Source organism: Lethenteron reissneri, chromosome 22 (assembly GCF_015708825.2).
Source record: "Lethenteron reissneri isolate LAM-NWPU_2019-01 chromosome 22, ASM1570882v1, whole genome shotgun sequence".
Lineage (NCBI taxonomy): Eukaryota > Metazoa > Chordata > Hyperoartia > Petromyzontiformes > Petromyzontidae > Lethenteron > Lethenteron reissneri.
In genome coordinates, this window is record NC_083800.1 from 11,878,042 (window position 1) to 11,891,590 (window position 13,549).

The 13,549-nt window shown below is 43.5% G+C and overlaps 1 protein-coding gene across 1 annotated transcript in view; it reads right to left on the bottom strand.

Moving 5' to 3' along the window:
* Window positions 1–13,549, bottom strand: part of LOC133345638 (janus kinase and microtubule-interacting protein 3-like) — a 245,526-nt gene that overhangs the window by 85,222 nt on the left and 146,755 nt on the right. Inside the window, 1 exon segment of the mRNA XM_061556581.1 lies at window positions 1,201–1,320. Within this exon segment, the coding sequence (XP_061412565.1) occupies window positions 1,201–1,320 (120 nt within the window).

Below are 13,549 nucleotides of genomic sequence, written 5' to 3' on the forward strand. Positions count from 1 at the left end.
CATGAGATTAATGAGTCACCACCACTGAGATCCTCAGGTCAAATCAATCAGCTTGTTGGGATTAGAGAGAATTTATCGTGCAGTGAGTTCAGAGTATTATCCTGCTAACCAATGACTGATCACACACAAACATTCATCACGTGAAATTAGATTTTGTGCTTAATTCAGCTTAACCCAACTCTGACAGCTGCAATAGCTGGAGAGAGTTTTGGAACAGCGCTCAACTGACGGTCAGAATGTTGTTAGAATTCCCGCTGGCGGACAATCATCCACATGGGGTCATAAAAAACAGGGCGAGATGTTAACTCCCTCGACTAGTATACATGAGATCGACGCTAATGCCTGCATATTTGGAGTTTGCATGTTCTCCCTGTGGTCGCGTGGATTTTTCTCCGGTTTTCCCCTCCACATTCAGAATCGACGTGCGTTTAGAGAATTATAGGCTGCTACAAATGTCCACGCGACAAGCCACTTCGTTGTGCTATCGTTTGTGGCCAGGTCGCTTTTGAAAACAAAAACTATACAGCTCAGTATGCCTTACCTGGTAAAATGTATATAATTTTAAAGATGATAGTGTTGTCTTCTTCGTTCTTTTGGTAAAGTCACGTAGAAGGGGAATAATAAAATAATAAAAATAAAACATAATTAAATACAATTCTCACGACGTTTCGGCCACAACGCAAGCAGCTGTCCTCAGGTGAAGAACAGGGCTTTCGGAAAGACAGTGTCTGAATGAGCACCACCAAGCTTGGCAGCATATATTTAAGCTGGGTTAGAGGAGGCGAGAGCCTTGACAAAGGAATTTGCATATCAACAGAGGAATTTAGCATATTTATGGGACATGCAGATATGGGATTAGTCACTACTTGTGGAATGTGTGGGGGGGGGGGGGGTCTTAAAGTCATATTATGCTCGTGTATTATGTAGGATTAGCAGTAATAAAGGGAGGAAGTAGAATTAGCTTGGTGGTGTTCATTCAGACGCTGTCTTTCCGACAGACCTGTTCTTCACCTGAGGACGGCTGCTTGCGTTGTGGCCCGAAACATCGTTAGAATTGTATTTTATTACGTTATATTTTTATTATTTTATTATTTCCCTTCTACGTGACGACTTTACCGAAAGAACCAAGAAGATGAATCCCTGCAGTCACGAAAGCTTTAAATCGAAAAATGATAGTGTTGTGTCTGTTGGCACACGTACGTCTTCGATGTCGTCGTCGGGAGTGCCAGGCGTGCGGTCGGTGGCATAGGAGAGGGAGGAGGCATCCGAGTCGACGGAGACCTCCTCGTCATACCCAAAATATGTCTCCACAACCGGCCTCTAAACTCGCGGCAGGGCAGGGAGTCCAACGGGAGACAACAAGGTGCAGTGGCACGGCACATTAGCGCTCAATCAACGACAGACTCGCCTTGGGTTATGCAGAGGCCGAATGCAGAATTCACCAACAGCTGTGTGTGACCGAAGGATTGAACTCACCCGGGTGTCTAATTTACAACTCATCACTAATGGGGAGGGAAATTAGCGAAAGAAGCTAAAAATATCAATGGAGGAACGTCTGTGCACAGACTCACACAAATGAAGAAATGCAAACCACACGAATGGAGAAATATAAGCGAATCCCTGCTTGTATAATACCTCATTTCGTCATTACCCTGTGTTTTTATTATGAACCGTCTTCAAACTGCTTTTCTTTATAGTTTCGTACTAAGGTTCAAAAATTAACCAACTACGTTTTTTTAAACATTACACAAGATATACTTGAACCAGAGCACGAAAAAACCCCAAAACCTACTGCTTGGATTTGTGTTGCTGCCATCATATGAACACGTGTGGCAATGTCATCGCATACCTTGTGTGTGTGTGTGGTGATGCTTGCAGATCGGGTTTTGATTGACTTGACCAAGTATAGCGGTTCGCGCAATACGCTACGAACCCGGCGACACGGGGTCGATTCCCCGCTCACGGCAAACACCGGCGACGATTATCTGACCCGTCCTGGGCCTCCTCTAGGTCGGCTCAGCCGCAAATGAGTACCTAGTGCGGTGTGTAAACATCGTCACTGGGGAGACAAATGCGTGGTGATGGCCACCCACCCCCTCCTATGGCATGCCAGCCTTCATAGGTGCTCGCTAACAGCACTTTCCACAACAGTTTGTTAAAGGCTATACGGGGGATCTTTGTCTTTGTTTAGTGGTGATGCTCGCAGATCGGGCTCTGATTGAATCGACCAAGGAGCAGTCACGGATGCCTGTTGGTGCACTTGACAACACAAAATGGGTCCATTTGCAATCACTCACGCAGGGCAAAATTGCTCATATCCGCCATTTAAACTTAACAATGTTATACATTCCAAGGGCGGTCCAATGTCCCTGAGAGAATGCGTTTATATAGTGTATGTATGATATATACTAGGTAGATAATATTGTATAGCACAGGCTATAATATCTTCCTGATGAGTAATACTGCCTTTTATATATATATAAATAAAACATCAGTGGGGTGGCAAAGGCCGTTTTCAGAGGAGATATAAAGCAACCAGCCCACTGGGACTGGCTTATGGTTCTAGAAGACAATTTAAAATCCCGCAGCATTAAAACTACTCTTTGATTAATCTTGGTTCTTTCGGTAAAGTCACGTAGAAGGGAAATAATAAAATAATATAAATATACAACAATAAAAATTCTCACGACGTTTCGACTGCAACACAAGCAATCATCATCAGGTGTGAAATCCACAGCAAGAAAATTTATATTATTTTATTATTTCCCTTCTACGTGACTTTACCGAAAGAACCAAGAATATGAATCCCTGCAATCACGAAAGCTTTAAATCAAAATTCACTCTTTGATGCTTTCGGTAAAGTCACGTAGGTAGAAATCAAATAACGCAAAGCACGACGTTTCGATCGCAACACAAGCAACCTCATCAGGTGGAACAACCACAGCAAGAAAAGATGGACTACACATTTTTGGACTACATATTTTTTCTTGCTGTGGTTTTCTCACCTGATGAGGATTGCTTGTGTTGCGATCGAAACGTCGTGATTTTTTTTATTTTATTTTATTTCTACCTACGTGAATTTACCGAAAGAACCGAAAGAACCAAAATAGTATGGATTCCTGCAGTCACGAAAGCTTCAAATCAAGATTAAAACCACTGTAGCATTATTCAACTACAAACTATTCAAAGTATTCTCTTGAGCTCTCCCTGACTCGGTCCAAAATGGTGGTCATGATGAACGTGGCGCCACGTCTTCTCTCTCAGTGCCAGCACGTCACTGCTAGCACACGGTTTTATTTTGATGCGTTGTACCGGTGCAGTTCGATACGTTCCATAAAAATAACGAGACATGTATGTATGTACACTTGTTGAACTTCTTTCGCACCGTACATAGCCAACCGTGCTAACCGGAGGTGCGACATCCCAATGTTGGACTCTTCTAAAACAGAGCTAAATGTCTCAGCGAGGCTTTCCTGGATACATGAATTCGAAAAATAAATAGGAGTAAATTCTAATTTTCCAGGCTAAACGTTTTTTTCCGAATTCAATTTCACCGGAAAGTTGTGGCCTGTAACACCAATGCCACCGAGTAGTTTTCATTGGCGTCATTGGAGGGGAGAAAAAACCCATCTGAAAAATGCCGTGAAAACCATAATTTTAGTCCTGGCACTGGTTTAACACTGGATTTGCCTAAGTGAGACTGTGGCAGAGTGATAGCGAACATCTTAACACCTGTTGTATTGCCAGAAAGGGTAACATCTATTCTTATGTTTCATTATTTTGGATACTAGCAAAAAGGTCCCGTAGATATGCATACTGCTGCCAACACAGTATCACCGTTCTTAGAATTACAACCCAGATCCCAAGTATGTCCCGTACTTCTCATTTAAATAACCTATCGGTACTTTTGAGGGGCACTGCTTGACAGCGCAAACCGAGTGCTTAGTTTGCTTTGTCTGTGTTGACGGCCGTTCTAAGTTCAAATACAAACGTGTGGTCCTTGGTGGATGTGCCCACGCGATATGAAGCAAAAGAACAAAGCATTATCTTCACTAGACTGCTATATTTTAATATCGCTTGATAAGCTAAATAGTTGATCATGAACTATCCACAAATGGCTCATTCACCGAGATGTGATATTGGAACTAAATGAAAGTATGTTTTTTGTTAGTCTGGATTTAAATATCATTATCAATAATATACAATTACATAATAAATTTCTGCATGATACAGGAATTCGCATATCCGAATCGCTGAGGACTGAGGCCCATATAGTCGGATATGTAAAAAAAGTCAGCGATGTGAACGTACAGAGAAGATGCCCGCTGCACAATGCACAGATGAAAAAGAAAATGCACAGATGAAAAAGAAAATGCACAGATGAAAAAGAAAATGCACAGATGAAAAAGAAAATGCACAGATGAAAAAGAAAATGCACAGATGAAAAAGAAAATGCACAGATGAAAAAGAAAATGCACAGATGAAAAAGAAAATGCACAGATGAAAAAGAAAATGCACAGATGAAAAAGAAAATGCACAGATGAAAAAGAAAATGCACAGATGAAAAAGAAAATGCACAGATGAAAAAGAAAATGCACAGATGAAAAAGAAAATGCACAGATGAAAAAGAAAATGCACAGATGAAAAAGAAAATGCACAGATGAAAAAGAAAATGCACAGATGAAAAAGAAAATGCACAGATGAAAAAGAAAATGCACAGATGAAAAAGAAAATGCACAGATGAAAAAGAAAATGCACAGATGAAAAAGAAAATGCACAGATGAAAAAGACAATGCACAGATGAAAAAGAAAATGCACAGATGAAAAAGACAATGCACAGATGAAAAAGAAAATGCACAGATGAAAAAGAAAATGCACAGATGAAAAAGACAATGCACAGATGAAAAAGACAATGCACAGATGCTTCGCTGGGTGTGGGCTACTAATTGGTCTGAGGCTGATGCGTCATGGCCGAATATCCAGCATTGTGCTGGATACGTCGTTCAATTGAATTCTGAAAGGGCGAAGCAAATTTGCCACTCCTAAAATGTTGCATGTGTGTACAATTCCTCGCACAAATATATTCATAACCTGCTGCCACTGTGGTAAAGGTAAATGAATTTGGAAAACAATCTTGCACGATAACATTTACACAGATTAACATCTTTTTTTTAACAAGAAAATCATATTAAACCTTAAATTTGTATATACACACAATATACATGCAGAATACACACACAATTACTCAGATACACTGACACAAACACGTGTTATTGTTGTTCAATAACATTTCCTAACATGTCAAAATAGGAAAATATGTCCTTTGGAAAAAAAATTACAATGTTAGCCTCATATATAAATAATGTATTCGCCTTCTATCTAAATATATAATGTATATATAACACGTACATTATACATGTCACATATTCGCCTGCAGATGCGACTGCCTTGACCGTCCGCCAGTGACACTGACGCAGCACAAAGCAGTCGTGCATATGCCGCATACGCAGGGGTTAATTCGTTATTTTTGTCGTTGCAATTATACAAACGCGATTATTCACACAAACAGCACCGAGCAGACTCTCAAGGAAACCCTTCGGCGAGGTCATTCGCAAAGCAAACGCCGCAGCAAAAAAACTTCATTCATCCGCGTATGCTCGACGAGTTAGGAGCCTCGCATTTCTATACGACAACAAACGTTCGGTCCCGAAGTTATTGCAAATTCGCACGAAATTAACGCGACGATGACGACCGCTGCAACGAGAGCGCGTGTCTCTGCGACAAAGCGACAGATCGTCCACTCAAAGCAACGAAAACAGCAGTGATGAATATATATATGCGCGCGCATTAGAGGCGACAGGTGGTCTTTTACCGTCATGCTTGTATGTCATTTCCTGGCAGCCGGAAAAGTAGAGGCAAACGAGCGTGCACAGGGTGAGAAAGAAGGCAAAGTAAAGCGAAAGAGCAAAAATCTCCATCGTGCCCGCGACCGCCGAGCGAAGGCTCTCAATTCAAGATCCAAACTTCTCCTCTCTCTCTCTCCTCTCTCTCCTCTCCTCTGTCTCCGATCTGGAAGCGGCTTGAGGCGCAGGTGAGGAACGTGACTGCGCTACGATCGCAAAAAGGCAAAAGGAATTTTTTTTTTTTTACGCAAAGTGAGAGATGTTCCCACCCAGCTCGCGGGGAACGACACCGATGAGAGAGTGGTGAAGCGTGATGACACAGCGACGTCTCGTCGGGAAGGTGGGGTTGTTGGGTTTGGGATGATGGTAGGGGGGAGGCAATGCGGGGGGGGGGGGGGGAGAGGTTTGCTGTTGAGTCGTGGGAGACGAGCGGATTATTAAGGGGGGGGGGGGGTGCGCTCCGCGGCGTGCGAGCCGTGCCGTGGTTACACAACGAGCGCCGTCGCACGCGGGCGCTGCCCACGTGCCCCTCGCGTGCATCACTGGGTTGTATGTTCAACTTCTTTCGCACCATACGTAGCCAACCGTGCTAATGATAATTGTATGTTGAACTTCTTTTGCACCATACGTATCCAACCGTGCTAATGATGATTGTATGTTGAACTTCGTTCGCACCATACGTATCCAACCGTGATAATGGTAATTGTATTGTATGTTCAACTTTGTTCGCACCATACATAGCCAACCGTGCTAATAACGATTGTATGTTCAACTTCTTTCGCACCATACGTATCCAACCGTGCTAATGATGATTGTATGTCTGTATGTCGAACTTCTTTTGCACCGTAGGTAGCCAACAGTGCTAAGGATGATTGTATGTTTGTATGTATGTATATTTGAACTTCTTTCATACCGTACGTCGTCAACCGTGCTAATTGTAGGTGCGGGGGAAAGACAACAAACTAAACACAAAAAACAAGTTCTAAGGAGATGCGTTTTCAATCTAGATGATAAGAAAAATTGCATAGCTCCCGTGGAATCGGAATAAACATTATTCCAGACGGCCGCAGAAGCGCATCTGAAAGCGTGTGATGCGGTGAACGTCTTTGTCCGATGGCGAACCAAAAGCCATTTAAAGCATCTGTGCCATAGGAGACATCAAAATGTGCATGCCGATAGCCACATTTTACAGCACGAAGACAAATATCGCTTACTAACTCTTGTTTTGGTCAAAACTGGATGGGCGTTTCTCCATCATGAAGTTAAACCCAGAAAATGTGATACTGCTTTGGAAGTGGTGCACAAGCACAAATAACAAAACACTCAACACGTTTGTGAATGTAATAATAAATCGGTGATGTTCTGGGCAATGATCTTCCTCCCTCAGCTATGAAGAAGGGCCATTGCCCGAAACGTCGCCTATTTTATATATTTTTCCTCCTTAGGGCGATGTTATTGATGAATGTGTTGAGTTTTCGTTATGTTCATTTTGATTTTCATGTAATGCACACTATTATCATATTAAACAAATATGCAATTAAATCAACATCTGAACTGAGCTCTAACAAAACGAGCTCGACTTGATGACAGTAATGAAACATTATATTATATTATATCGTATTAATTAATCACACTTCATCCAGAACAAATCGGAAAAATGCACAAATATATCTCCTGCGATTTTCCATCAGGGGTGGGGGCACTTGACTCACGAGCGCTGTGGTAACAAGGACATCATTCCCCCAAAGCATCTAAATCCATGGCGACCAATTGCCGTGAGACCACCAGCAATAGCTAACAGGGCAGAGGCACTTGGGATTGGATTTCAAAGGGTCCGCGAATTCGGTCAGCTATTAACGAATAAATTGTTCTCAGCAGCGCGAACAGAAGTGCAGCACAAAAGTCCACACCGTTTGGAGAACGGGCAAGACGGACATTGAGTGTGTGATCATTATTTACTTGAGGAGGCCTGTCCAAGTTAGAGGATTTTTGGTTTTTATCCTGGTAGGATTGAAATAAAAACCATCAACACAACACACGCATAGGCATGACGAGGCAGTATTAAACCCTCAACGAGACTGTGCCAATTCCTCTCCTCGTGGAAGTCCCATGGTGTGAACATAGACTGCTCAATGAGCCCCAAGCACAATTGAGATGGTGGAGAAGAGACCGGCAGCATTGGATACACAATTCCACTGATACACCATGTCTGGTATCAGTCTCAGATCTCTGGGATTTCTATGCAACCCTAAAGGCCAGACAAACAATTAAACAAAACACACACACAGAGAAGCAGATCCCTTGTTCAGATGTTCAACCGATGAGACAAGGTATGTTACGAGGTACCTGCTGATGGCTGTAACATGCATGAGGAGGTCGACTGACCAGTATTATCCCCAGCGCTGCGCCAGGCACCTTCCTTAAGGTTGAATCCGCCTGGGAGAGGCCCTGACCAGGTTTAGATACCAAATGCCACGAATGCGATGCACAATCGGCAATCCAACATGAATGATATTGCAATTCACTATTCACTACATCAACGGGGATTTGTAGCACGAGGGAGCATTTTTATACCACGACAGTCAATTTGGGTCAGCCACAAAATCAAGCACTGCGTCAACCCAAACCAGGTTTATAAAACGCCCGGGTTATATACAGTATGTGAACACCATTATAATAATTCACATGCCTTTTCGTTTGCACTGTAGGGACTCGCATTTAGAACGTGCGTTAGAAACGCTAAAAACGCACGTTCTAAATGCGTTCTAACGCACACGCGTTCCTAACGCACGTTCTCGAAACACTACCGTATAACAGCGATAACTGCAGCGTCCCTATCAGCATCGGTGGAGGTGCCCGTGTGATTTCATTAACGGACAACCACAACTGGGCAATTGTTCATCCACGCTTTGCTACCGCTCAGCGTGGATGAACAGACCTCAGGTGGTGTTGGAGGATGTCTGCTTGAGTGCAACGGTGCCCATTGTCAGAATGCTCAGCCACTGATATCCTTGGTCTAAATCCCAGACTTTCACCTCAGAAAAAAACACTTTTTTAAAACATCTATTGCGTTGACAGTATTCCCTCGTTATTCGTGAGGGACACGTTGCGGAGATGCTCGTGAATAGTGAATTTCGAAGATAATTATATTAGCCTATGAAAACCAATCGTTTTAATGAATAACCTTAAATAAAACACGTAAAATAAGCTATTAAATATACAAAATTATAATAGCACGTAAAAAAATGTGGTTATAATAAACATAAAGTAAATAAAAATAAATATAAAATTATTCAATGATAGTTTATACATTTAATTACCTTAAATTATGCTACGCATCATCACTTTATCTCATCACTTTCTCGCATCACATTTCTCTCATCACTTTATCTCATCACTTTATCTCATCACTTTCTCGCATCACATTTTCTCTCATCACTTTATATCTCATCACTTTCTTTTTCTCTCTCTCTCTCGATGCAGCAGTCGTGCAGAATTCCAGATGTGATTCGCGGATTACCAGCATCGCGAATAGCGAGGGAACGCTGCAGTATGATTGTCCGAAAAATAGACTGCTAAAATGTTAAATTTCGACTTAAAACTTCCGTGACTGCAGGAATTCATATTCTATGGTTCTTTCGGTAAAGTCGCGTGTATAGAAAAATAATAATTATAAAAAATATCACGATGTTTCGATCGCAACACAAGCAATCGTCTCCTGATGACGATTGCTTGTGTTGCGATCGAAACGTCGTGATATTTTTAGTATTTTTTCCATCTACGTGACTTCACCGAAAGAACCATAGAAGATGCTAAAAGGTTGATTTTGTACTTAACTTGGCGAAGCTGAACTCTGAGCGAGCTCGCAAGAATAAATCAACTGGACACCGCTGCGTGGGCACTCGCGGCTGTGGCGTTGTGCGTCTCTCTCTCTCTCGTGTTGGTATCGGGATGTGCTGCTCGGCACCACGTCCGCTGTTCCCATCCGTGTGCTCAGTTTCTGAAGAAACTCCCAGGACGTTGGGGGTGGGGTGCGAAACATCGGGCGTTGTGCCGAACAACGCGCGGTACGACCCGGAAAATTCATGGGAGAGCTACGCAAATGGGCAATTTAAACCGCTTGTACGATACGTACGGTGCAGTAGTCATAAGTATGAAGAATCGCAAGAAGAATTACTACCTTTTTCACTGTAATCGCCATCGTAATCAGGCATACTGCAGCCATCAAGTGACAAGTCTCCAGATGCTTGAAATAAAACCTCTTCTGTTACTCCCACGGCCAGCTTAGCGCCACTCTTTGAACGTTGTTATCACCTGGCTATGGAGTGCCTTTCAAAGCCTTGACAGCCGATTCTAAACCCCACTGTCACTCGTCCACACAATGCCGCTCGTACACACAACGTCGTTTGTACACACACACACACTTCAGCGAAATACTCTTGTCACGGTAGAAATCCTCCGGAGCAATCCACAGGACGCCGGTTTGACCTTCTGGCGTTGGCGGCAGTTGGAACACATTTCTGAAATCCCCACCACCACTGTCCCTCAGCAGCATTCATAGGTGCAGCGCAGTGAGTGGATCAGCACGTTGTGTGTGGTGGAGGTAAAGTGTGGACTATGGGTACCATCACCTCTTCCAAGACGTCTGGCTGGCTAGCATGGAAAAGTAGGCCAAATACTCTCGAGAAGGGCTCCGTAGAGGGCCTTCTGGTGGAGGTCATTGTGCCAGTAGCAGCATCAGCAAATAATTTGCGCCACGGTGGCGCAAATGTTAACTACCTCGCCTGGTATACAGGAGGTCGTGGGTTCGATCCCGACTCTGACGCCTGCTGTATATTTGGAGTTTGCATGTACTCATAGTCGCGTGGATTTTCTCCGAATCCTCTGGTTTTTACGTCCGCATTTAAAAACGCGCGTTTAGAGTATTCGGCTGCTATACATTTCCACGCGATAAGCCAATTCGTTGGGCTATCATTTGTCACAAGGTAGCTTCTGAACAAGAGCTATTTAGTTCGGTGGGCCTTACCTGGTCAAATAAAAAATAGTTTCGTTTTTAGTTTAGTACATTTTCACACACACAAGATCTCATGTGTATAACCATCACACTCTTTTGAGCATATAATGAATACTCATAGCTTCATGTTCTATTCCCATCAATATAAACACACCAGGCTGACCCTGTCCGCAAACTGAACAAGTGGGCTCAGCCCAGATTTGGTTGCAGCCTGCCCAGGCCAAGCGAGTTGTCATGATTCAGTCCACACGGCGCACTCGAGCTCATAATCACCAGCGAAACGTCGCACACAAATTGTAAATGTTGTGGGTGTACTCTCCAACACACTGGTGTGTGTGTGCTGAAGTAGTTACGTGACAAACCCTACTAATTGGCTGTGTTGGGTGGTGGCGGTTTAACGACGCATTTCTATTTACGCAAAAACCTTTATTGTGGATAATATTGGTCGCGAAAGCCTACGTGTTAAATTGAGTAGCTTACTTAGTCCGCTTTGAGCCAAACCTTCATCGGAACCTCTCGTCATGTCACGGGGTTGACATGGAGGAGACGAGTGTCATTGATGGTGCCTACCAAATCAGGTCAACGTCAGGGCCACGTTATTATTTATATAAAAAAACAGATGTAATAGTCGTTAGCATCGTAATGTATGAAACAATCCATGCGTGTGTTAGGCCTTGTTTAAACAAAATGATGATGATGATGATTGCTTCCATCTGGCCGTGGAGAGAAGGTAGTGAGAGAGGCGGGGTGGCTGCGAGGATTGGGGGGGGGGGGGCCCAGGAGCCGCGCGTTGGGACGTCAGGACATCGGTGAAAAACAGCTTCATAGCGCATCAGATTTCCCAAAGATAAATAAAGATTCTGATTAACAATTACGGACCCAAGCTCTGCCATCCGTTCCAGGAATGTCCCAAGCATGACTTGAGTCTAGTTTCTACTTGTCATGCTAACGAAGTATTAAACATACGGATCGGTTTTTTTTCCAGGTGGTTGAATAGGACCTTTTAGTTACCGTTTGATGAAAGAAAAAAAACTAGATAGTTAAAGGGCTTGGCTTGTAGCTGGGGCAGAGCTGGACATCGTCAAGCTAATTATTGTTCTAGGCATAAATAAACGTAAAGTGAACCGTTGGGTGGTTGCTCCTTCTCCGTTGCTGCCCTCCCCTGTTTAGAATCCCCTCCTCCTGATTGTCCACACTACAGATTCCCTCTGACTCGTCGTTACGTCCAGACTCGTGACCTCCCTTCTCCCCTCTCCCCTCTGACGACTCGCTACACATTGACGAGCTATTGACCAGTTCTCCCACCTCTCTATCCTTACTAAACTTTTTTTTTATTTATTTGACCAGGTAAGGCCCACTGAGCTGTATAGCTCTTTCTCAGAAGCCACCTGGCTTATCACGTGTAAATGTATAGTATCAGCCAAATACTTTAAACGCGTGATGTTGATTCTAAATCTTTCTACACCTCCATCCAAATCATCACTCCTGCCTGTTCCCCTGGTTGCTTCATACAACTGTAGTGTTGTGAAATACGTGGCGCACACTGGCAACCGAGGACAAGCACGTGCGCGTGTGCAACACGTGTTCCACGGGCAAACGGCCACCTAATTTGGGAGAGAAGCTGGTGCAGACCAGGTCGGCTCGGGGTTGCACGCTGACACCGGAGGTGTTGCCAGGGAGCCGTGCGATAAGGGGTGATTGATGGCCTGACAGGCAACAGCCCTGTCTGGCCCTAAAGAGGCACAAGGGATATAAGAACGGGCGTGAGAGCGGAGCGAGAGTTCGTGTTGCTGGGGACAAGAGAGAGAAGACGTCTCGCCGCTGCCGCTCAGATCGGGAACGGACCTCTGCGTGAGCGCTGCTGAGTGCGAGCCTCTGCGTGAGAGCTCCTGTGTGCGAAGCCTTGCGTGTGGAGCTGCCGAGAGCGAGAACTGCTGTGTGCAGGTTAGCGAAGCGTAACGTAGATAAGAGTGGGAATTGGTTAACAGAAGGACCGTATAGACAGTGATAGGAGTGCCTACAAGTGGTGCAAGAATAGGCTAATAAAGTGTAAGCAGGTGACCTGTTACAACGTGTCAGTCTGAGTGATGTTGCAAGACACTACACAACTATTGATACACAACGTTGAAGGATTTTGTTCATCACGAGGGTGTTTGAAATGGCATGTGTGACGATGTCAAATCTGCCCAAGTTGTTTTTTTTTGTTTTAATTACGGGTTGTGACATGAAATAAAATTTTAATCGGGTCACAGGCTTTATAGCGTGTTGCGCTAACCTCTCTGCCACCACTCCAACCCTACTTATTTCGGTGCATTTATTAATTTGTCTGTATGTGCAACGTATGCTATGTTTATACGGTTGTCTTGTAACGCTGTTGTACTTAGATGCTTGATACATGCAAATTATTGCAATTATTGTTTGATATACCTCATTATGGCAATTAATAGGATCCCCTTATGGGAGAAAGTAAAACAATATAAATCATTCATTCATGACACTTATTCATAAAAATCCAAACTATACTAGAAAAGTAGATTAACTACTGTACAGTATTCCATATTTCTTTGCAGTAATTGTGTGTATGGAAAAAAATTCATAGGCACTTGTTCCAATTCTATATAGCTGTCATATA